Genomic DNA, 21,100 nt, shown 5'->3' on the forward strand with positions numbered 1-21,100 from the left:
TGGACTCCAACTCCCATCAGCCCCATCTAGCATGGTGAACAGAAGAGACGTAGCTCAGTGGCAGAGAATCTGCCTTGAATGCAGAAGGTTCAATCTCTGGCATGGCACGGCTAAGAGAACCCTGCTGAAAGCCGTGATATGCAATACTGAGGTAGATGGTCCAAAATGGTCTGGATGAGAAGGCAGCTTCCTAGGTGCCAGGAATTATGGGAGTTGGGAGTCCAATAGCATCTGAAAATGCACCATGTTTCCTTCCCTGCTGTAAGAAACTGGTCCAAATGGCCAGTGTTTCCTAGCCGCCACCCCCAAAAGGGGAGGAAATCCAAACACAGCTCAATATTCCCTTTTTAAAAGTTTTATATGTGCTACTACCGTGTTTCTACTAAAATAAGACGTGCCTCTAAAATAAGCCATGGCACGATCTTTTAAAGGCAAAAAAATATAAGACATCACCCCAAAATAAGACATGTTGGGGGTACCGGTACCTACCCAACCCAGCGGGAGCCGGCAAACGCAGCAGCGCGCGCCGGGCCCCAGCCCAGCGGGAGCCCCAGCACAGAGACGCGCCGAGCTCCGACTGAACGGGCCCCAGGACCCGGCAGCGGGCGGCGCACGAAGCCGCAGGACCCGGCAGGAGCCGGCAGCAGCCCCAGGCGCGCCGCGCCGCACCGCACGAAGCCCAGGGACCCGGCAGCGGGCGGCGCGCGAAGTTGCAGTAGCCGGCAGCAGTCCCAGCCGCGCCGCGCGCACGAAGCCCAGGGACCCGGCAGCGGGTGGCGCGCGAAGTCGCAGTAGCCGGCAGGACCCGGCAGCAGCCCCAGCCGCGCCGCGCCACACCGCACCGCACAAAGCCCAGGGACCCAGCAGCGGGCTCAGCGGGCGGCGCACAAAGTCACAGTAGCCGGCAGTAGCCAGCAGCAGCCGCAGCCGCACCACATGAAGCCCAGGGACCCGGCAGCGGGCGGAGCGCGAAGTCACAGTAGCCGGCAGCAGCCCCAGCCGCGCCGCACCGCACAAAGCCCAGGGACCCGGCAGCGGGCTCAGCGGGCGGCGCAAGAAAGCCCCGTACCATACTTAACAATGCTGTACCATGCTCAATAAAAAAAAATAAGACATCCCCCGAAAATAAGCCGCGATGTGTTTTTTTAGAGGAAAATTAAATATAAGACGTGTCTTATTTTAGGAGAAACACGGTATTATGAGGCTTGCCTCTTTCTTTGCTCTCATGGTCCCCTGACTCGAATACACTATGCATCCATGCAGCAAAACAGACGCCTCTGACATTGTCATGCGTAATCTATGGCAGCTATCAAAAGAAGAAAAAAAACCAAAATGCTTATTTTTAATGGTTTTTTATTGTCCATCTTTTATCAAAACACTCAGTCAGTGAAAGCTTTATACCTGCAGATGAAATCACAATCAAGAAAGCATGGGAGGAGAGGAAGAGTGTGTGTGTGTGTGTGTGTGTGTGTGTGTGTGTTTTAAAGAAGGGATTTTGACCATTTTTTTAAAAAAAGAAAGAAAGAAAAAAGACTCGCTCTGGGCCTTTTGCCTGCAAATGCACGAGGGAGAACCAGCCAGGACCAGGAATGTTAATCCACGTACACACACAAGACGGCCAAGGCCAAACGCAAGCCAGGCAGCCTAGCCTGAGAGGGGGCAGGAGCAGTGATAGCTAGAAGCAGGAGCGGGAGAGATGGAAGGCATAGCGAGAAGTGTAAAAAAGAAAAAATCCTGCCAGTCCCACTCTACCCCAAGGAGGATGGGCCCCTCTCCTCTCTTTCTGGCAGGAAAGGGGCCTGATTTCTTAGCAGCTTCTTTCCCCGCCCACCTGCCACTCTTGTTTTTTCCTGTGCAGGACAACGCCCCCATTCCACATTCGCTTCCGCTTGCTCTCATAACCCAGGGCCTGGTTTTCCAACCAAACCGCACCATGCCTCCCCTTTCCCTTCACATGATCTGTCTCATCTACCCTCCCCCAAGAAATTATATAAATAGAAGTGCCAGTGATTCACTGACACCAAGATAAGCCCCATCCCCACTCCGGAAAGAAATAGAAATCCCTTCTCACTCACAGTACTAAGGATTATTTGGGGGGGGGGGGGTTGAAATAAGAAAGTATTGGGACTGGTGGGTAAAAGAGAGCGTGGGGAGAGAATGGCCACGATCTAGTTCAGGTGTGGGGAACCCAATGCTGCTGAACTACAACTTCCATCAGCTGTAGCATGACCAATGACCAGGGGATGATGGGAGCTGTAGTTCAGCAATGTCTTAGGGGCCCAAGGTTCCCCACAAGTGAGCTAGGTGTACATGTTGCCCTGTTGTTTATGGCGAGTGGCGGCATGGGGCAGGGAACAATGAAAGAGGGAGTTCTCCATACATTCACCTGTTGGCAAGGAAAAGGTTAAAAGGCAACCCCTGCCAAGGTCAATCGTTTTGTGGTCAGTAACTGGAGCCAGGAATTGGTTGGGCAGGAGAGAGATGAAGAGGGAAGTGGAGATGGATAGGAAACTGAGGAGACCAAATCAATTATCCCTCCCCTCTGGAAAGGCCCAGCCCCTCAAAATGGTTGGTCCCAATATTGCAACTCCAGGGAGTGGGGTGGGGTGGGAAGGGAAGAGATCTTTCTTAGCCACCACCCCCGGCAGAGGGGAAACGAGACTCTCAACCAACTCCAACCCGGAGATTCTTCATTCTACAGCAAATATTGCTAAAGTTAATCTATGGAACCACACGCAGGGGGGAAAGAAAGAGTCCAAGCCAGGATCGGAAGGGGAAGGGGTGGAAGCGATCGTCGCCACCGCCCCCTCCCAAGACATGCCTGAGTGGTACAGGATGTTGGACTTGAGCCCCTGCAGGGTGGGGAGCACATAGCCTTCCCTTCCCACATGGCCATGAAAGGGGAGGCACCACAGAACTCCCCAACACTGCTTGAGTGTTTCCTTAGCCCTCTTGTCCAGCTGAACCCCTCTGCCCGCCCTCCCGCCCAGCCTCGTGGCATTATCGCAGGGAAATGCTCCAGTCTGCCCCAATGTTGACTGCAGGTTTCCGGATGGTTAAGACAGACGTTTCAGCCTCATGTGTGAAATCCAGGCGAGACTCTGCAACATCTTTTAGGATTTAGGGGGGGGGAGGGAGAGAGAGAGAAAGAGAGAGAGAGAGGAGATGAGCACAGCTGAGGGGGGGGGGAAGTGCCACCCTTCCCCAACAGAGGACAGTTTGAAGTCGAGTTTAGCTCAAGGACGGGGAACCTGTGACCTTCCAGGTGTTGCTGAACTACAGCTCCCATCAGCCTCAGCCAACAGGGCCAATGATCAGGGATTCTGGGAGTTGTAGTCCAGCAACATCTGGAGGGCCAAAGATTCCCCCATTGCTGTAAATCTTAGCTGAAAGTAGATTAGATTAAAATTAATATGCCGCTTTTCCCATCCCCAAAATTCTCACAGTGCACACAGACAAAACACCACCGTTCAGTTTAGTTCATAGGAAACTGTTGCTCAAGTTTTATGGATACCAGGGGGAACCATTAACTTTTTTGCTGTTGGGGGGTATTCACTGCCTGCCACAACAACTTCTCCCAGCAGATGTTGGCCCCCTCCTTTTCCTCCTAAGAAAGCCCCACTATGACCCAGCTCAGGTGACCGTATTTCAGCTTACTGAAATGAGGCACAATTTGTCTATCCTGCCCGGGTGCCTAAGGCAGAGGGGAGTCTTCCCTCATCACCTGGATTCCTACTTCCTTCTATAACTGGAGGCACCCAGGACCAAGCCTGGGCCTTCTCCATGTTAAACATGTGTTCTTCCACTCAGCTACCGTCCTCCCACCCCCACCCCCCACAAAATAACAAAACATGGAGATGCCAGTAGATGGAGCCCAGGACCTTTCCAATCACTCACCATTCTGTTTGAGGAACACTGCCGCTGGCTTCCCGGCTCCCAGGATCACCACCCGTTCAATCCAGGCCGGAGTTTCAAAGCTGCCCTTCGGGTCTGCGGAGCTGGAAGACAGGAGAAAACAAAGGCAGGGGAAGGGGGTTGGAGGGCAGTGAAGTGATACTGTAGTCTCAAACTCTACTTAAAAGTCAACAAAGATGGCACCTAAATCCCACCCCCAAAACATAACATTTTCACCCGACTTACAATAAAGCAAAGCAGGTTACAATAAAGCAATATAAGATTTACACAGCCGAATAACAAAATGTCGGCATTAAAATGCTAAAACAACCGCCGCAAATAAAACTAAAACAGCACCAGCAAATAACCATCCCAGAAGCAGCAATTAAATAATTATGGGACTACATTAAAATAGACAGCTCTGGCCTTCGCATTAAAGAGGTGGTCAGACCCACCATGTCTGGGCTGTACTGTTCCAAACTTTAGATGGGGGTGTTGGTGGTTGAATGGCCACCAGTTATGGAAAAAATACTTGCCTGTAGAAACCTAGCATGTCAGGGTTGGGCAGGACTGCTCTTCCCTGGCACGTTAACTTTCCATGAGTGGGGAGAGGAGCCTTTAATCCTGCAACTGCCCCACCTGCAATCTGAAGTGCAATCATAGGCCGACCACCTTAGTTAGAAGCAGCAGCACCAACCAGGCAGGATAGGTGGTCTGGGGTGGGGATTTTGTGGGAAAGAGGAGAGAGGCCAAGTACCTTGCCGTCAACGTGTTGCCGGAGAAACTGAAGCGGCGATGGAGGTACTGCCCCTTTGTCTCAAAGTTGAATGTGTGCCCGTCGTCAACAAAAAGCTCTCCTTGCGCTGTGCCCTGTAAAGAGAAGTGGGGGGGGGGCATTGACACAGAAAGCGAGGAGGTCCTGCTAGTTAAATCCAGTACAGGGTGGAGCTACCATGGTCAAGACACTCTCTGTGCAGCCTCTTCCTCTTTATTGCTGCTGCTGCTGCTACCACTCTCCCAGATTTTTCAGTCTCTCCCCATCAGGGCAGTGGTGTGGAATGGATATAGGAGATGGGCAAACCTCTGCAATCTGAGGAGCCCCGTTCGCTTCTGGGCGTCACATACCAGTGGTGGGTGGAACCAGAGGCTAAGATGGTGAAGTATAGCACTGTAGACTAGTTCCCTACACACACTGCTTCCTTCCTCCTTCCAGGAAAATGAGAGTTCAAGGACGCATCCCAGCCAGGCAGAAATGCACAAGGAGCTGAAGCAAGGACCTGCTAGCTAGGGATGATGGAAGTCGTAGTCCAAAAAACAACTGCAGACCCAAGTTTGGGAAAGCCTGCTGTAGAGCATCTCTCCCACAACCCTGTCCCACATTGCTCCTTCCCACCTCACCTGGGGGCCCAGGGCCACGTAGAGGGTGTAAGGGTCATTGTACATGCAGTCTGAAGATCGCCGGACCCGCTCCTTCCGAGCCACGATGCTGCCGCCACGCTGGTACACAGGAATCTGCAGAGAGGCGTTGAGGACCATAGGAAGCTGCCTTATCCTGAATCAGACGGCTGGTCCCTCTAGTTCAGTCTGCACTGACTGGCAGCAGCTCTCCAGGGTTCCAGACAGGGATCTCTCTGTCTCTTTCTCCAAGCCCCACCCGGGGATGCTAGGGAATGATCCTGGGACCAGATGCTCTACCACTGCGAGCAATGCTCAAGTTGCGCTGCTTCCTACATCCATTGGACAACTACCTTATCCCTCCTAGCTCCTTGTTTATTTTCTATAAAGCTGCTGTTAAATGTTAGTTCTACTTAAGACCCATTGAGATCAATGGACAGGACTAAGATCGAGCCATTAATTTCTACTGTGAGCAGAAATGAATTGGATGCAGCCCTCTGTAATAGGATGAGCATTTTAAGGACTATATTGTTTTAAATGTTCTGGTCTAAAAAAATTATAATTAGACAAGCCTATCCAGATGTTGATATGAGTTTTAATCTGGGTTTTTAGTTCACTGTTGATTTTAATTACTCAATGATTATTCAAAATAGTTGTGTTTAGATGTTTTTTAACTGATAATTGTATTGTTTTATTCTTCTTGCAAGACACTCTGGGGTTTTTATTACAATCAAATATTATTTAAATCTTGTGAAATGGAACAAATAAAATAAACAACAACAACAACAACAACAACAACAACAACAACAACTATAACTTGCATTATGAGACTAGTATTTTTCAGGGGGTTAAGTTGTAAGGTTTGCTGCTGTGTTGACATTATTCTGCATTGTTCATTATATATTCTATACTGTATAAATAAGTACTGTGTATTAGGAATTATTATGTACTACTGATTGCTATCCACCTGGTTTAATTTTTTGTAGCATAGTGATATTATGCTATGTATGTTACTATATTGTAAACCATTGTGTGGTCTTTTGAAAGAAGGTGGTAAAGAAATGTCTTTATTGTCTTTTTGGTGCTTTTTTTTTACAACACTTAAAAAACACCAACCCTAGTCTGTATGTGCACTGGATTCGAATTATTTCCAATATAGTTGACACCTTGGTACTCAGACGTTTTGGCTCCCAAAAGCCGCAAACCCAAAAGTGAGTGTTCCGGTTTGCGAATGTTCTTTGGAACCCAAATGTCCAATGGGGCTTCTGCGGCTTCCGATTGGCTGCAGGAGCGTCCTGCAGCCAATCAGAAGCCGTGCTTTGGTTTCTGAACGTTTTGGAAGTCGAACGGACTTCTGGAATGGATTCCACTTGACTTCCAAGGTACAACTGTATGTAAAACAGGTGTTTGTTACTGAGTTGCAAGCCAATGCTAGTACTACTCAGAGGAAACTCACTGAGGTCCAATTATAGGTAGGTAGCCAGCCAGCCGCGTTGGTCTGCCGTAGTCGAAACAAAATTAAAAAATTCCTTCCAGTAGCACCTTAGAGACCAACCATGTTTGTCATTTGTATGAGCTTTCGTGCGCATGCACACTTCTTCAGCTGCATGCACACGAAAGCTCATACCAATGACAAACTTAGTTGGTCTCTAAGGTGCTACTGGAAGGAATTTTTCACTGAGGTCCATTAATTTTAGTGATTCTACGCCGAGTACAACACAGTTTGTGGCAACCCACTATTATTAATGGCTTCGAGAGGTTTCATAGAAAGAGATTCATGAGTGGAATTCAAATAAATATAGAATCCTAAGTGGTGGTTCCAGGGTGGGGTGGGGTGGAAAGACAGACGCCTCCAGTGGCCAAGGAAGCAAGGCTTCCATGCCCTGTCTTGGTTCTCTTCCTCCCTCCAGGGATCCCCCCCCCGCCACCGCATCAACCCTCTCCCCCCTTTTGACTTACGCTGCTCATGGTGACTGCTAAATAATGGGTTTGGGGCGCATGAAGTTTCTGGTGAGTGTGGACATCATACCAAACCTGCATGGTGGGAAAAGGCACGTTAGAGAGGACTATGGACATCCACAGGACTTGTCACTCCAAACTGCAAACAGAATCTTGGGAGTGCTGGGGAGCGCCAGGTTTAATTTAAAACAGGGCTGGTCGATCTTGTGCTTTCTTCTGTTGAGGGCTGCAGCCCCTCATAGGCAATATGTGGGACCCCATGCCAGCAGTAGGTGGGCCTAGAGCCTCAAGTGGGCAAGACCACCCCTTCTGTCTATGTCTGTCTCTCTGTCATCCCCTTTACTTTCTCTCTCCCTTTACCACCCCTTCTCTGTCTCCTCTTTCTCTCTCTGGGTCATCGCAGCCTTTATTTCCTTAGCGCTGGACACAGGTAAAGCCAAGGAACTGCCAGAGTTGCTCACTCTCTGTGCTATACACTCTGACAAAGGACTCTCCTTCTCCCACCCCATCGCGCCTCATTTCCACTCTGCCAGCCTCACTTACCTCTCCTTTGCCAGGCAAGTAGACCTGCACACCTCGGGCCCCCTGTGCTGTGACTGGGTGAACCAGCAAGGCATCGCCTACAAAGGGAAGAAAACAGAATAAAAGTATGAGATCTAGAAACTTGCATTAACTGCTCCTCTTGTAACCTGGCTCTGAATTAGGAACATTAGAGGAGCCCTGTTGGACCAGATCAAAGGACCATCTAGTCCACTATTTTGTTCCCACAGTGGCCCACCAGATGCCAAAGAGAAGCCCACAAGCAGGACCTGAACGCAACAGCAACTGGTATTCTGCTTCTGATACTACAGGCAAAATAGAGCCAACATGGCTAGCAGCCACTGGCAGCCTTATCCTCCAATATTTTGTCTAATCCCCTTTTTGAGCTGCTGGCCTTCACTACATTTTACACACACACACACACACACACACACACACACACACACACTTGTAACAGTACAAAACAATCCCCTCCTCATCTCATAGAGCAGGCATGTCAAACCTGCGGCCCTCCAGATGTTTTGGACTACAATTCCCATCTTCCCCAACCACTGGTCCTGCTAGCTAGGGATCATGGGAGTTGTAGGCCAAAACATCTGGAGGGCCGCAGGTTTGACATGCCTGTCATAGAGCAAGCAAGAGAAGTCTAAAGTAAAATAAAACAAAACAAAAGCATGAATCTAATAAGGTAAAGGGACCCCAGACTGTTAGGTCCAGTCGTGGACGACTCTGGGGTTGTGCGCTCATCTTGCTTTATTGGCTGAGGGAGCCGGCGTACAGCCTCTGGGTCATGTGGCCAGCATGACTAAGCCGCTTCTGGTGAACCAGAACAGCACATGGAAACGCCGTTTACCTTCCCGCCGGAGCGGTACATATTTATCTACTTGTACTGCGTGCTTTCGAGCTGCTAGGTTGGCAGGAGCAGGGACCGAGCAATGGGAGCTCACCCTGTCGCAGGGATTCAAACCACTGACCTTCTGATCGGCAAGCCTTAGGCACTGTGGTTTAGACCACAGCGCCACCCGCGTCCCCATGCAACCCATTAGGAAGTATCAAAGTTCAAGCCCACAATGTTCAGAGCAGCCATAAAGTTTTGCATGCTGCATTGCATCCAACGCCTGCATTTCATCTTTGTTTGCATAAACAATAAAAAAGCGCCAATCTACCACAAAAGAATCTTTGCATTTCTGTTCCTTTAGTCAGCAAAAGCAACCTGTCAAACTATCTTATACCAATTAGATAATGTGTTACCCTCTTGGTCCACCCCTCATCTAGCTCAGCAGGTACAAGAAGACTGCAGGTTTGAAACATTTGTCTCAGTTGCTGTTTTGGAAAATGTTTAACAGGGCCAGTTCTGATAGCTGCTGTACAGTCATTTTAGTAATTATAGTATGTAATTACAGGTAGTTATCTTCATTAGAAACAGCCCTATTGGGCTCATATACCATTTTTTTGGACTATTTTAAATGCTTATTCCCTCATCCTACATGATACAGATTAATGGGAACTTTAACCGCATACAATTCCAGAAATCGTCTTCAATCAAAACATTCCATCACTACATCTTGTGGAACTGAATTCTATAGTCTACGTACAGGTGAAACTCGGAAAATTAGAATATCGTCGAAAAGTGCATTTATTTCAGTCATGCAACTTAAAAGGTGAAACCAATATATGAGATAGATGCATGACATGCAAAGCAAGATATGTCAAGCCTTTATGTTGTAATTGTAATTATTTGTCGTTAGGCAGGTCAATTATAAATGGAATGTAATTAATGAAATGTAATGGCGATGTTTATTTTTGTATTATTGTAACTATTTGTTTTATTACTGTGGAATTTCCAAAAGAAAGCATTTGTAAAAATTAAAAGAAAAATTAAAAATAATAAGCTGGACTACTGAAATAAATGCACTGTTCGACGATATTCTAATTTTCCGAGTTTCACCTGTATGTACAATGTGCTTTTTGAAGAACTGCTTCCTTTAGCCAGTCCTGAATCTCCCTCCATTCAGCTTCACAGGATAAAACTGTGTTCCAGTATTATGAGGGGAAGAAAAACCTCTGTCTCTCAAAACAGTTGAGAGAAAGAGAATCAGCACATGTCTCACAACATCCTTCTGAACCCCTGTAACTTTTTATATCATCGGTGTTCCAGTTTTATTTTTCACCCCTCTTTTGGTGCACTATTAGTGCAAGAGCGGAAAAATATAGTAACACTGGGGAAGCGCCCCAGAACTAACAAAGCAGAATGGGTGGACAGTTTAGTATAAACCCATGACTAATGCATTATTATTGCATCAATCACAAGTTGCAAGAAAACACCCTGAGAAACCTCACCGGTCTGGAGGGACCCATAGTGATTGCAGAAAACTTGGAAAAGTCAATGTTTATAATCTCAAGAATAGGTAAGATGGCTGCTGGCAGCAGCTAGGCTATAGAAGACTTTGCAGAGCCTGCAAATATCCCCATGGTACAAAAATGTATAGAACCTGGTGATCACAGAAAAGATAACTCAAGGAAGTGGGCCCCTAACATCTCAGTTGAAATGCTCAAGAACCAAAATGGCTATGGGACGTTAAAATGCAAAGATTCTTGCCGGAGAACAGGAAGTGAAGCAACATCAGCCCTGGGATTCGCCACACTCACCAAGCAGATACTGATCATCAATGGCATATGTTGTAGCGTCCTGTGGATATTCCACCCAAAGAGGTCTGTGGAGGGGGGAAACAGAGTTGTGATTAGGGTTGCCAGACTCAATAGAGGACAGGACTTCTGTGCCTTTAATTGCCCTGCTCTCTTTTGAGTCTGGAAACCTTAAAGAGAAACCAGCAGACCCTTTGTTTAATTTCCAAGCAAAGGGTCTGCTGGTTTCTCTTTAAGGTTTCCAAACTCAAAAGAGAGCAGGGCAATTAAAGGGTTGAGTCTGGCAACCCTAGTTGTGATAGCAGTAGAGACACAACAGTGGGGAAAGCACCACCTACCACAGCAGCTGATTTTCACACATCACACCAAGCCAGGCTTGAGGAAACGTAACTATTGGTTTGGTGTAATGTGTGAACTGATAAACCCTAGTTTGCAGCTGGCTAGAAATCTGAAAAAGAATCTAGGGCTTCAGGCATCAGTCAGTTTAGATTTCATGCCGTTTCTGAGGTTCTGGTCTGCTTTCAGCTTTCCATTGCTCAAGGCTCTCAGGCAGAGGTCTCTGGAGGTGGAGCAGCTGTGCCACAGCTAGTAACCTGGAGCAAGATTTGCTGTCCCTGTTTTGTGTAACAGCATCTCTGCTGAGACTGGACCACCTACCTATTTAGCAAGTCTACGTGCAGGGAGCTGAAGTCACCCTTTCCTAAAATGGAGAGACCCCCTCACACCGTTTCGCTCACCTCATGACAGGCTCGCCTGTACGGTAGCTGTGGTAGAAGAGGGTGTACCAAAAGGGCAGGAGGGCATAGCGCTGGCGAACAGCGTCCCGGATCAGGGCCTTGTTCTCTTCACCAAAGAGCCAGGGCTCCCGACGGGTGGTGTCCATGTGGGCATGCGCCCGGAAGAAAGGCTGGTAGGCTCCCGCTTGGTACCAGCGCACCAGCAGCTCCGGCTCAGGGTTTTTGAAGAAGCCACCCACGTCGGCTGGAGGAGGGAAGGTAGGAGAAAGATCAATACTTTTAATATCCAGAGATGGGGAACTTGTAAGCCTATCACAAATAGGTCACATCTGACCAAAGTAAAAACTCAAGCAGGATGCAAAGCAAAGTGAGGGGTGTGGCCTAGTGAAAGGGTGTGGCCTGGGGAGAGTAATGAGGGCTGAATTCAGCCGAGGCTCCCCCCCCCCCGGTGTTAAGAATCTCAATAAATGGTTGTGTCCACAAGTAACATTAAAGCACATGGATGAGCTTCCCGTAACAGCAAACCAAATGTTGGCCTCACGTGACCGCCCCACTCCTGTGCAGCTGGAAATATCTTCTGCTGAATTCAGTTTCACTTTCAATGAATCTCAGCTTAGTAGCTTGTACAATTTTCAGGTCGCGGTTTCCAGCAAACAATGGTTTGAATTTGGCTTGTTCAGCAACTAACCATTGTTTCCTGTAAAGCATGACTCCTGGTTTGTATGTAACACCAAGCTGAGATTCTAACTCGGTGTATGTCCTTTTTCTTGCCGTGAAGGGGGAGGAGATGGGGGTGTGAAGGAGTCTGATGCTTCCCGCAGACTTATGGAGGCTCATCCATGAAGAATTAAACCACAGTTTAGTGCTACATGGTAAGTAGGCCAAATGTGTAGATCATTCAGAGGTGCCATATTAACGATTACTATTATTATTAAGCCACGGACCAACTTCTTCAACACGGGTTATCTGAACCTGGCAGGGCTTACCTCCGCAGAAAGAGATGCCCACAAGAGCCAGGCTTAGACACATGGGGATGGAGATCTTTAAGTGGTCCCACTCCGCTGCGTTGTCACCGGTCCACACAGCCCCTAAAGAGGGTGACAACAAGAAGGTGCAATAGTGAACAACCTGTGCACAGATCATCTCTTAACCTGCCACTTTCCTGTGGCCTCACCTGGGCTCTGAAACTCCCTCCCCAGGAAGGCCTGCTTTGTTGACTCCTTGATGACAGCCTTTAGAGCACAAGAGGCTAACCTGTGACCCTAACCTGCTGGACTTGCATCACCCCTCACTGCTGGCCATACTGGCAGGGGCTGATGGGAGTTGGGGGTCCAACGACATTTGGAAGGTCAAAGGTGTCCTCAGCCCTGCCTTGGAAGCCTGCCTACAGTCTGCATGCTTGCCCCCTCCACTCACATACCTGGCTTCTTAAGGAGCTTTTAGCTTAATAGTCTTTACTGAATTGGTATAACCACTGTGGCAGAGTTTACATGGCAGACTGGTTCTTTTTTATTTTAATGTTGTGCCATGTTTTTAAAACTACCCTGACCTGCTGGCTTGTTTTTATCAGCTGCTTGTTTTCATGCTGGGAAAGCTCAATGGGTAGAGCATGAGACTCTTGATCTCGGGGTTGTGAGTTTGAGCAAAATATTCCTGCATTGCAGGGGGTTGGACCAGATGACCCTCGAGGTCCCTTCCAACTCTACAGTTTCTCTGTCTTGTTTATTTTTCAAATATATCCCGCCTTTCTTCCCACAGGCCTGCTGCATAGTAAGCCATATTGTACAGGGCCAGTCCATCAGTCCAGGTAGCCCAGGACAGTCTCCAATGACTGGAAGCAGCTCTCCAGGGTTTCAGGCAGGGAGTCTTTCCCAGCCCAACCTGGAGATGCCACGGGGGGGGGGGGGACCACCCAACCTGGGACCTTCTGCATGCAAAGCAGGTGCTCTGTCACTGAGCAATGGCTCTTCCCTCCTCCCATCTCATGCACCACTAACCGTAGCGCTGTGAGCCCGCAAAGAAGCCGCGAGTCAACACAAACGGACGCTCCAAGCCTCCCGACCGTTTCACCTGCCCCTCCGCTGTTGCCATTTGCTGCCGGCAGTGGGGGAAAAAAAGAAGTGTTATGGGGACACTTCAAACCGTGATCAAACTTAACACCCGAACCCAAGCCCAGAAACCTTGCAGCCCATGCCTCCCTCCTCAAACAGAATATGGCACATGTATATATATTATGATTCTGACGGAACGCAGAATGTGGTTCCAGGTGCAGAATTCTGCTTCGTGGATTTTTTTAAAAAAATAAATAAAGCAAGCTTCTGGTCCTCATGGCTATACATGCTTGGATTCCTGTGCGGGGCTGTTGAAATCTGAGAAGCTTGGCTCACCGCCTTGCCCCTCCTCATGACTAACAAAAGTGTGCAGAACTGTAACCAATCATTTTTATGTAGAAGAAGAATTACACCAATCTGTGTGGGGAATGCAACAACCTAATTGGTTGTAATTTATCCAACTCTTAAATTTAACACAAATTTTAGAAGTTATGATTTGTCTGTCTCCTATCCAGAGTACTGATCAGATTCATGCCTGCTTAGTTTCCTCAAATGTGCTCTAGCAGTTAGAACTTAGACCAGAGGGACCTAGGATTGACTCTCCCTCAGCCACAAAGCTTACTAGGTGACCTCATTCATTCATTCACTATCCCACCTATCCTCCTAGGAACTCAAGGTGACATCCATGGTTCTCCTCCCCATTTTGTCTTCACAACACCCTCTGAGGTAGGCCCAGTCAAGAGACAGTGCCTGGCCCAAGGTTGCCCAAGAGCTTCACAGCTGAGTGGGGATTAGGGGGTCTCCCAGGTCAAAGTCTGACACTCTAATCACTACACCACACTGATCCAGGGAGGAGAAGCCTGTGCCACCCCCTACCAATAATAATAATAATAATAATAATAATAATAATAATAATATTTATACCCTGCCCATCTGGCTGGGTTTCCCCAGCCACTCTGGATGGCTTCCAGCAGAATATTAAAATACAATGATTCATCAAATGTTAAAAGCTTCCCTAAACAGGGCTGCCTTCAGATGTCTTCTAAAAGTCAGATAGTTGTTTATTTCTTTGACATCTGATGCGAGGGCGTTCCACAGGGTGGGCGCCACTACCGAGAAGGCCCTCTGCCTGGTAGACTTCATTTCCCGTCAACCCTGACCACTGGCCATGGGAATAAGAAATACGTCCGCAAGCATCCAGCGATCTTTCCTGCAGATCCTGAGCTACTTCCCAGCCCACTTGAGTTCCTTGGAAGACCAGACGAGAGAGATGTTCCAAACCAGCCTTCACCAACCTGGTTCCCTCCAGATGCTTTGGACTACAATTCCCATCAACCCCAGATGCGCTGGAGGGGAGCAAGCTAGCAAAAGCTGTTTCATTTGTAAACAGACCGGTCATGTCGTGGACTTCAGCTTTTCTTGGCCCAGAAAGGGGGAGTAGGAAAGGAAGGCAGCGCTCACCACATAGAATGCATACAGGTTGTGAATGTCACGGTGCTCCCAGCCCCCTTGGTGCACTGCATCTTTGTGCATCGTCACTTCGGGGCCGTTGAAGACGGAGGGCTCATTCATGTCGTTCCAGGTGTAGAGGTTTTCCATGGAGCCCTGAAGCCGAAGGAGAGGAAAAGCCAATTGGCGGGGAGGATCCAAGAAGGGCTATCTGCGCCAAAGCTGAAGAGAGGCCTCCTTTTAAGAGGTAAACCACCTGCCTACCTCATAGTGGTCATAGCCAAACATGCTGGACCACCAGGCACGCATCTCTGGGTTGGTGAAATCCGGGTAGCCTGCTGAGCCTGGGCAAAAGGAAGCAAAGAGTTAGGCTAAACCCTTCCGTTTTGGTTTAACAAATATTAAACACCTGATGTTTTTTTTTAAAAAAAAGCAGAATAAAATGATGTGCTTTTAGTTTATTGCTGGTTTTTAAAAATGCTATGTTTTTACTACTAATCTTGCTGTTTTATTCTTTTCTGTAAACTGCTTTCATTGAGGTTTTCTATAGTCAAGCGGTACTGTATATAAAATTTATGATAAACAGTATGTATTGTGCACTATAAACAATTAAATAATCAATACAGTGCAAATATATTAAGAAACACAAATCAGTAAAATTGTTGTTATAGAACTGTTGGTAGATGTATGCATATTTCTGAGTGGTTTGCTTTTCAAGATCTCCTAAGATTTACTTAATAGCCTAAATATTATATAGCAGGCCTGTCCAACCGGTCGATCGCGATCTACTGGTCAATCGCGGGCTGTCCCTGGTCAATCCCTGGGCACCCATGTTATGTAGCAGATATATATTTTTAAACTGCCACTGAATAATCAGTTACAGTGGTACCTTGGTTCTCGAACTTAATCCATTCTGGGAGTCCATTCAACTCCCGAAACCATTCAAAAACGAAGGCACAGCTTCCGATTGGCTGCAGGAGCTTCAAGCACTCAAGTGGAAGCCGTGTTGGATGTTCAGCTTCCGAAAAACGTTTGCAAACCGGAACACTTACTTCTGGGTTTGCGGCATCCAGGAGCCGATTTGTTCAAGAGTCAAGCTGTTGGAGTACCAAGGTACCACTGTATTTACAAAATTAAATATTGGCCATAATCCAGCCACATTTCGGGGTGGGTGGGTGTAGGTTATATTTAAAAATGCATACAATCTATTCCAGGGGTAGTCAATGTGGTGCCTGCTCTGCAGAAGTTTTTGGATCCAGCTCCCATCAGCCCCAGCCAGTGTGGCAAACCGTGAGGGATGATGGGAACTGTAGTTCAGCTACATCAGGAGGGCCACTTGTGATGTATTCCTTCTCCTGAGATTGTTTTAGGTTTCTTTAAATATTGTGTTACTAGACTCCAACCATTTATAGCTTCTCTAAATCTTTCTTTGTCTCTAAGCATAGCTGTTCATTTTACAATACTTAGTTGTTCTCTCAGCTTCCTTAAGCAAACCTACTATTGTCTTTGCAGCTTTTCCCATGGAAAATTCTGACCGCTGCTATAATGTATAACAAAACCTGAGAATCCTCTGCCCTTTCATGGCACTCAAGGGTTTGCCACTCAAGAGGGCCGACCCACATGACTGCCAGTCAGGGCAGGCCCCAAACGCCAGGAGCACATCAAAACAAGTCTCCTGCCTCACCAACCAAATTCACTTTCCTCACCTGGCCAACACCAGCCCTCGTAGTCACTGCCGTCCTTTGTCTTGACATAAAAGTCCCGGGAGCGAATCTCGTTGTGGATTCGATAAGCACTGTCCACCTTGATGTGCGGGTCCACAATGCTCACCATCTGAGTTGAGAAAAACCAGGGTGGTCAGGGATTAAAGTGGTTGAGCTGAGCACTGCCCCCTGCCTTGAGAAAGACCAAATTCAAATGGTTTGTCTTCCTCTGCGTCATTTATTCTGGGTTTGCAAGTGACAGCGGAGACTGCTAAGCAGGGCACTGAAGCTGGATGGGTCTCAAACCCTCAGTGAGCTAGGCACTTCCCCTGCAGGTAAAGACAAGCTCTGGAGGATTGAGCAGACGATGCCAATAGTGGGTCTGACAGTCAATAAGGTGGTTTCTGCATGTGCTGTAGAGGGAAGTGAAGGGTAGGTGGGGCTTGTCCACCTGGGAAGGTAGCCCATCTAGGAGAAGGAAAACTCTGATCCTAAGCCTCCGCTGCCTTGCAGGAAATCTTTGGGAGAAGAAAAAGCTAAGGAGTAAACCCTACACAAATCTGGAGTGGAGTCCCTTAAATGGTGGGATGACGCCTCGTACGCCTCCCTCCGGCAACTCCTGCAGCCAAGTGTATTGCTCTGTTTTCCTTTGGACCACACCAGAGAGCCCAAGAGGAGGGTCTTGTCTTCTGGGAAGCCCAGGACCTCCAGACACCCTGTCCAGGCTTGTGCCTCAGGGAGGTCACTTCTGAGTTGCTAAAACAGCAGTTTGAATTCACCCCTGGGGGCATTGCCTCTCTGGACAGGTGGATGCCAACAAGAAGGCAGGGGTAGGGAAGCAGGTGAGGGGAGACTCCATCAGGCAAGGCCTCTTTCCACCTGCCTTGCCCCACCCTCTAGTCTCTGCTTCTCAATTTGCATTGTATTATTTTATGTACTGTGGCTTGCTGTTGTTTTATTGATTATAGTTTAGAAATTATTTTTTGTAACTGTTGAATGGATTTCTGTTTAACTTTTATATGTTATTACTAATATTTAATACTATTCTAATGATTGTTGAATGTTACTTTTTTGATGTAGGTTGCCTATTTTAAAGTTATGTTTTATTATCACATTTTTGTATTGCATTAGATTGTTATAAGACGTACATTTTTTGTGTCTGCAGCTTGTAAACCTCCTCGAGTATTGTAAGATAGAAAGACAGTATACAAATTAAAAATGATGATGATGATTTTCAGCACTAGGACCACATTCCCTTCTAGGTAACCCTCCGAGGGACACATGCCACTGGAGCGCCAGATCAGATGCAAAAATGGGCGGAGCAATATTAATTTTACGTTCGTACAGTACTCAAGCACCCCTCCCTATCCCCCATCCAGGGAAGGAAGAAGATGATCAGAGCTGCAGGCCCCATTCCAGGCAGACAAAAATATCTGCAGTGCAAAGCAGGGCCACTGAGGAGTGTGGCCTGGGGAGAGAGTCCCGGGGGCCAGTTAGAGAGGCCTGGAGGGCCGCATTGTTGCCTGAGGTTCCCCACCCCAGGCTCTAGCCCATGGTTACATGTCATTAATGTCTGGCACACATCAGATGACCATGGGGTCCCTGCAGGGAAACTTAAGAGCTGGGGACGTATCCTCAAACCTCACCTTGCGCCTCTTGGCTGCCAGGCCCTGAAGCATTTCCCGGGGGCGGGGGAACTTGTTGGGATCCCAGGTGAAATAGCGCTTGCCGTCAGCGTGCTCAATGTCCAGCCAGATGACGTCGTATGGAATGTCGTGCTCATCGAAGCCATTGTCCACTGTGCTCACGTCCTCCTCGTCATTGTAGTTCCAGCGGCTCTGGTGATAGGCCAGGGCGAAGAGCGGAGGAAGGGCCTGGGTCCCTGAGAGAAAGGAAGGTCAGCCGAGGACACCTGCCCATCTTCATGCCCGCAGAGGGTGGGCTAGAGAAAAGCTGTCAGACTGCTGGGCCCACTTTGTCCTGGAGCCCCCAACTAAGTCGACAACTCAAAACAAACCCCTTGAAAGCAATGGACTTAGGGACAGAAAATTAGTCTTGACTGCAGCCAGAACAAGTGTCACATTTGGAAAAAATATGAGAGCCCCCAGTTTGAAGGAACAGAACAGAAAAGTATGGGATATTGCATCTATGGTTGAATGGCATCTGGAAGTTTTTAATGTTTGGCATTTTATTAAGTTTTTATATGTGCTGGAAGCTGCCCAGATTGGCTGGGAAAAACCCAGCTGGATGGGCAGGGTAGAAATAATAAAATTATTGTTATTATAAAATTAACAAATATAGTAAGGGTCACAAAGGAGAGACAGACCTGCTTTTTGTGGAAAAAATGGAGCCTTTTTAAGAGAATGCTAGTCTACATATACTGTTAGGACCTTTATGAAAATAAGTCTTTATTTGATTGTAGCAGAAGCTTAATGATATTTACATACTTGTATATGTGCTTGGGGGTCTTCTGTTTTATTGGATAAACTCAAAATTTATTTGCTTAAAGTAAAAATAATAAAAAAGGACTACATCATGGCCATTGACTTCAGTCTACTCTTAGGACTAGTACGGTAAGAAAAAAGGAAATAGATAATCCCTGCCATTGTTTAAAGCCAGTTTCCTCCAGAAGCAGAGTAAACACAATCTCCGTCCCACTCACCTGTGAGGGATGCATACTGCCGGAAGATGTCATTGGGCGTAGGGCCCAGCAAGAGAAACGCATCTATGATCCCGCTCTCAGACATCCAGCGAACATCTGTCTGTGGAGTTTCGCCTCCTCCTTGCATGTAATCCAACATCTTCCCAAACAGAGTCTGTGAAAGAGTTTGGGGGTGACAAATGGGGCTGTCTTTAGCAGATGCAGTGCCAGGGTGCAAATATCCGCCCAGCGCCCCCAAATTACCACGGATAGTGTTGGGGTGGCCCTAGCTGTGCACTGCCAGCCATGGGGGGGGGGTGCGCAACTCTCCCACATGCCGCTGCGGGACAGTGATCCTCGCAGAGGCTTGGGAGTGAAGTTGTACCCCTCCCAAGCCTCCTCGGGAGGAGAGTGGTCTCCACAGAGGCTTGGGAGGAAAGCTGCACGCCCGCCAGCCTTATGGTTGGCGGGGCGCAGCTGGTAGGCAGGCAGTGAAAAGGGAGGCCGCCAGAAAAGCCACGCAGCTCCCCCACTTGCTGGCGCCCTGGCGCAATGCACCACTAAGCCCTATGGGAAAGACCCGCCCTGTGGAACGCCCTCCCAGCAGATGTCAAGGCAATAAGTAACTATTTTACTTTTAGAAGACAACTGTTTAGGGAAGTTTTTAATGTTTGATGCTGTACTGTTTTTTATATTCGGTTGGAAGCTGCCCAGAGTGGCTGGGGAAACCCAGCCAGATGGGCGGGGTATAAATAATAAATAATTATTATTATATTATTATCTGGTGACAAACTGTTCAATCAGCTCAGGTGGAATAACAAACCATAGTTTGGCTTTACATAAATAAGCTTTCATGCATTGTCTTTGTCTTCCTCTTTTGCAGCAGGCCACTTTGCCATGACAACCTGAACCAGGTCAGCCCCTGGGCATCTACCTGCCTGCCCCCTCCTTCCCGGGTTTGGGTGCGCCAAGTGCACTTGACATCCGAGTATTGTGGGGTAATCAGAATGGCTTGCATGGGGTGTGTATGTGTGGCTTGATAAAAGGCACTTTGCCAGGGGAGCTTACACACAGCTTTCAGTTGTGTGTGGCAAAATGGCCACTCTTCCAATAAGGATCGCTTTCAAGCTACCAGCAGCAGGGGGAAGATTGCCAAAGGTGTTGCGCTTCATCCCCTTTTCAGCTGCCACTGAAATACACATGGGTCAGGGAGGCAAATGAAATGTCCATCCTAGCTAGCTATTGTGGACATCACACAGGCAATAGATTAAGGGCTGTCAGCTCTGTTCCTTCAAAGTCGGCAGGACTGAAACTGGGAGAGGCTCCTCCCACTATGAGAGATGCCAGTTCTGAAGAAAGTAGATGAGACCAACCAACCCTGGAAGAAGAAACTGAAGGAGAAACTATGGCCACATCAGCACCATTCATTCAAAACACTACAACACCACTTGTATGGTATTGCTGTTATGGCTTCCCCCAAATAATCCTGGGAACTGGTAAAGGGAGCAGAGGAGACCTCTTTTCCCCTCACAGAGCTACAATTCCCAGATTGGTTTAACCATCAATCCATCTTTCCTGGGAACTTTGGGAATTACACTACAGCTCTGTGAGGGGAACAGGGGTCTCCTCGCAACTCTCAGCACCCTTAGCAAACTACAGTTCCCAGGATTCTTTGGGGGAAGCCGTGACCATCAAAGGGGTATCACAGTGCTTTGAATGTACAGTGCATATGTGGCCTATAGTTTGCATTATAGCTGGATGAGGAATAAGTCAATAAATCTCAATTTGCTTTGGGTCTCATACAGGTGCGTGCGATGTGTCTCAGCTAGGGATGAAATAAGAGGAGTCCTGCTGGACCAGGCCAAAGGCCCACCTAGTCCAGCATCCTGTTCTAATAGTGGCCAAACAGATGTAGATCTCTGGGAAGCCTGAAAGCATGTCAGGAGCGTGACAATAACTCTCCCCATCTGTGATTCCAAGCAATTGGTATTCGGAGGAATACTGCAGCCGACAGTGGAGGAAAAATATAGCCATCTCCTTGTTCTAGAATTACAGAACTGTAGAGTTGGAAGGTACTGTGGGGGT

General features: G+C 47.8%; 1 protein-coding gene across 2 annotated transcripts in view; it reads right to left on the reverse strand.

The window, feature by feature from the left end:
* Positions 1-1,339: 1,339 nt before the first annotated feature.
* GANAB (glucosidase II alpha subunit) overlaps positions 1,340-21,100 on the reverse strand; it is a 33,959-nt gene continuing 14,198 nt past the window's right edge. The window contains exons 11-25 of one of the 2 annotated variants that reach the window (XM_035098183.2): positions 19,037-19,190; positions 18,021-18,256; positions 16,378-16,504; positions 14,936-15,015; positions 14,684-14,827; positions 13,169-13,265; positions 12,158-12,259; positions 11,172-11,415; positions 10,438-10,502; positions 7,792-7,868; positions 7,249-7,323; positions 5,293-5,406; positions 4,652-4,764; positions 3,898-3,998; positions 1,340-3,110 (exon numbers count right to left, since the gene is read on the reverse strand). In XM_035098183.2, the coding sequence (XP_034954074.1) occupies positions 3,001-3,110; positions 3,898-3,998; positions 4,652-4,764; positions 5,293-5,406; positions 7,249-7,323; positions 7,792-7,868; positions 10,438-10,502; positions 11,172-11,415; positions 12,158-12,259; positions 13,169-13,265; positions 14,684-14,827; positions 14,936-15,015; positions 16,378-16,504; positions 18,021-18,256; positions 19,037-19,190 (1,839 nt within the window). In that variant the 3' untranslated portion in view covers positions 1,340-3,000. The remainder of the gene's footprint in view (positions 3,111-3,897; positions 3,999-4,651; positions 4,765-5,292; positions 5,407-7,248; positions 7,324-7,791; positions 7,869-10,437; positions 10,503-11,171; positions 11,416-12,157; positions 12,260-13,168; positions 13,266-14,683; positions 14,828-14,935; positions 15,016-16,377; positions 16,505-18,020; positions 18,257-19,036; positions 19,191-21,100) is intronic. The other variant, XM_035098185.2, reaches the window with a different exon arrangement.

The sequence above is a fragment of the Zootoca vivipara genome, chromosome 17, assembly GCF_963506605.1.
Source record: "Zootoca vivipara chromosome 17, rZooViv1.1, whole genome shotgun sequence".
Classification (NCBI taxonomy): domain Eukaryota; kingdom Metazoa; phylum Chordata; class Lepidosauria; order Squamata; family Lacertidae; genus Zootoca; species Zootoca vivipara.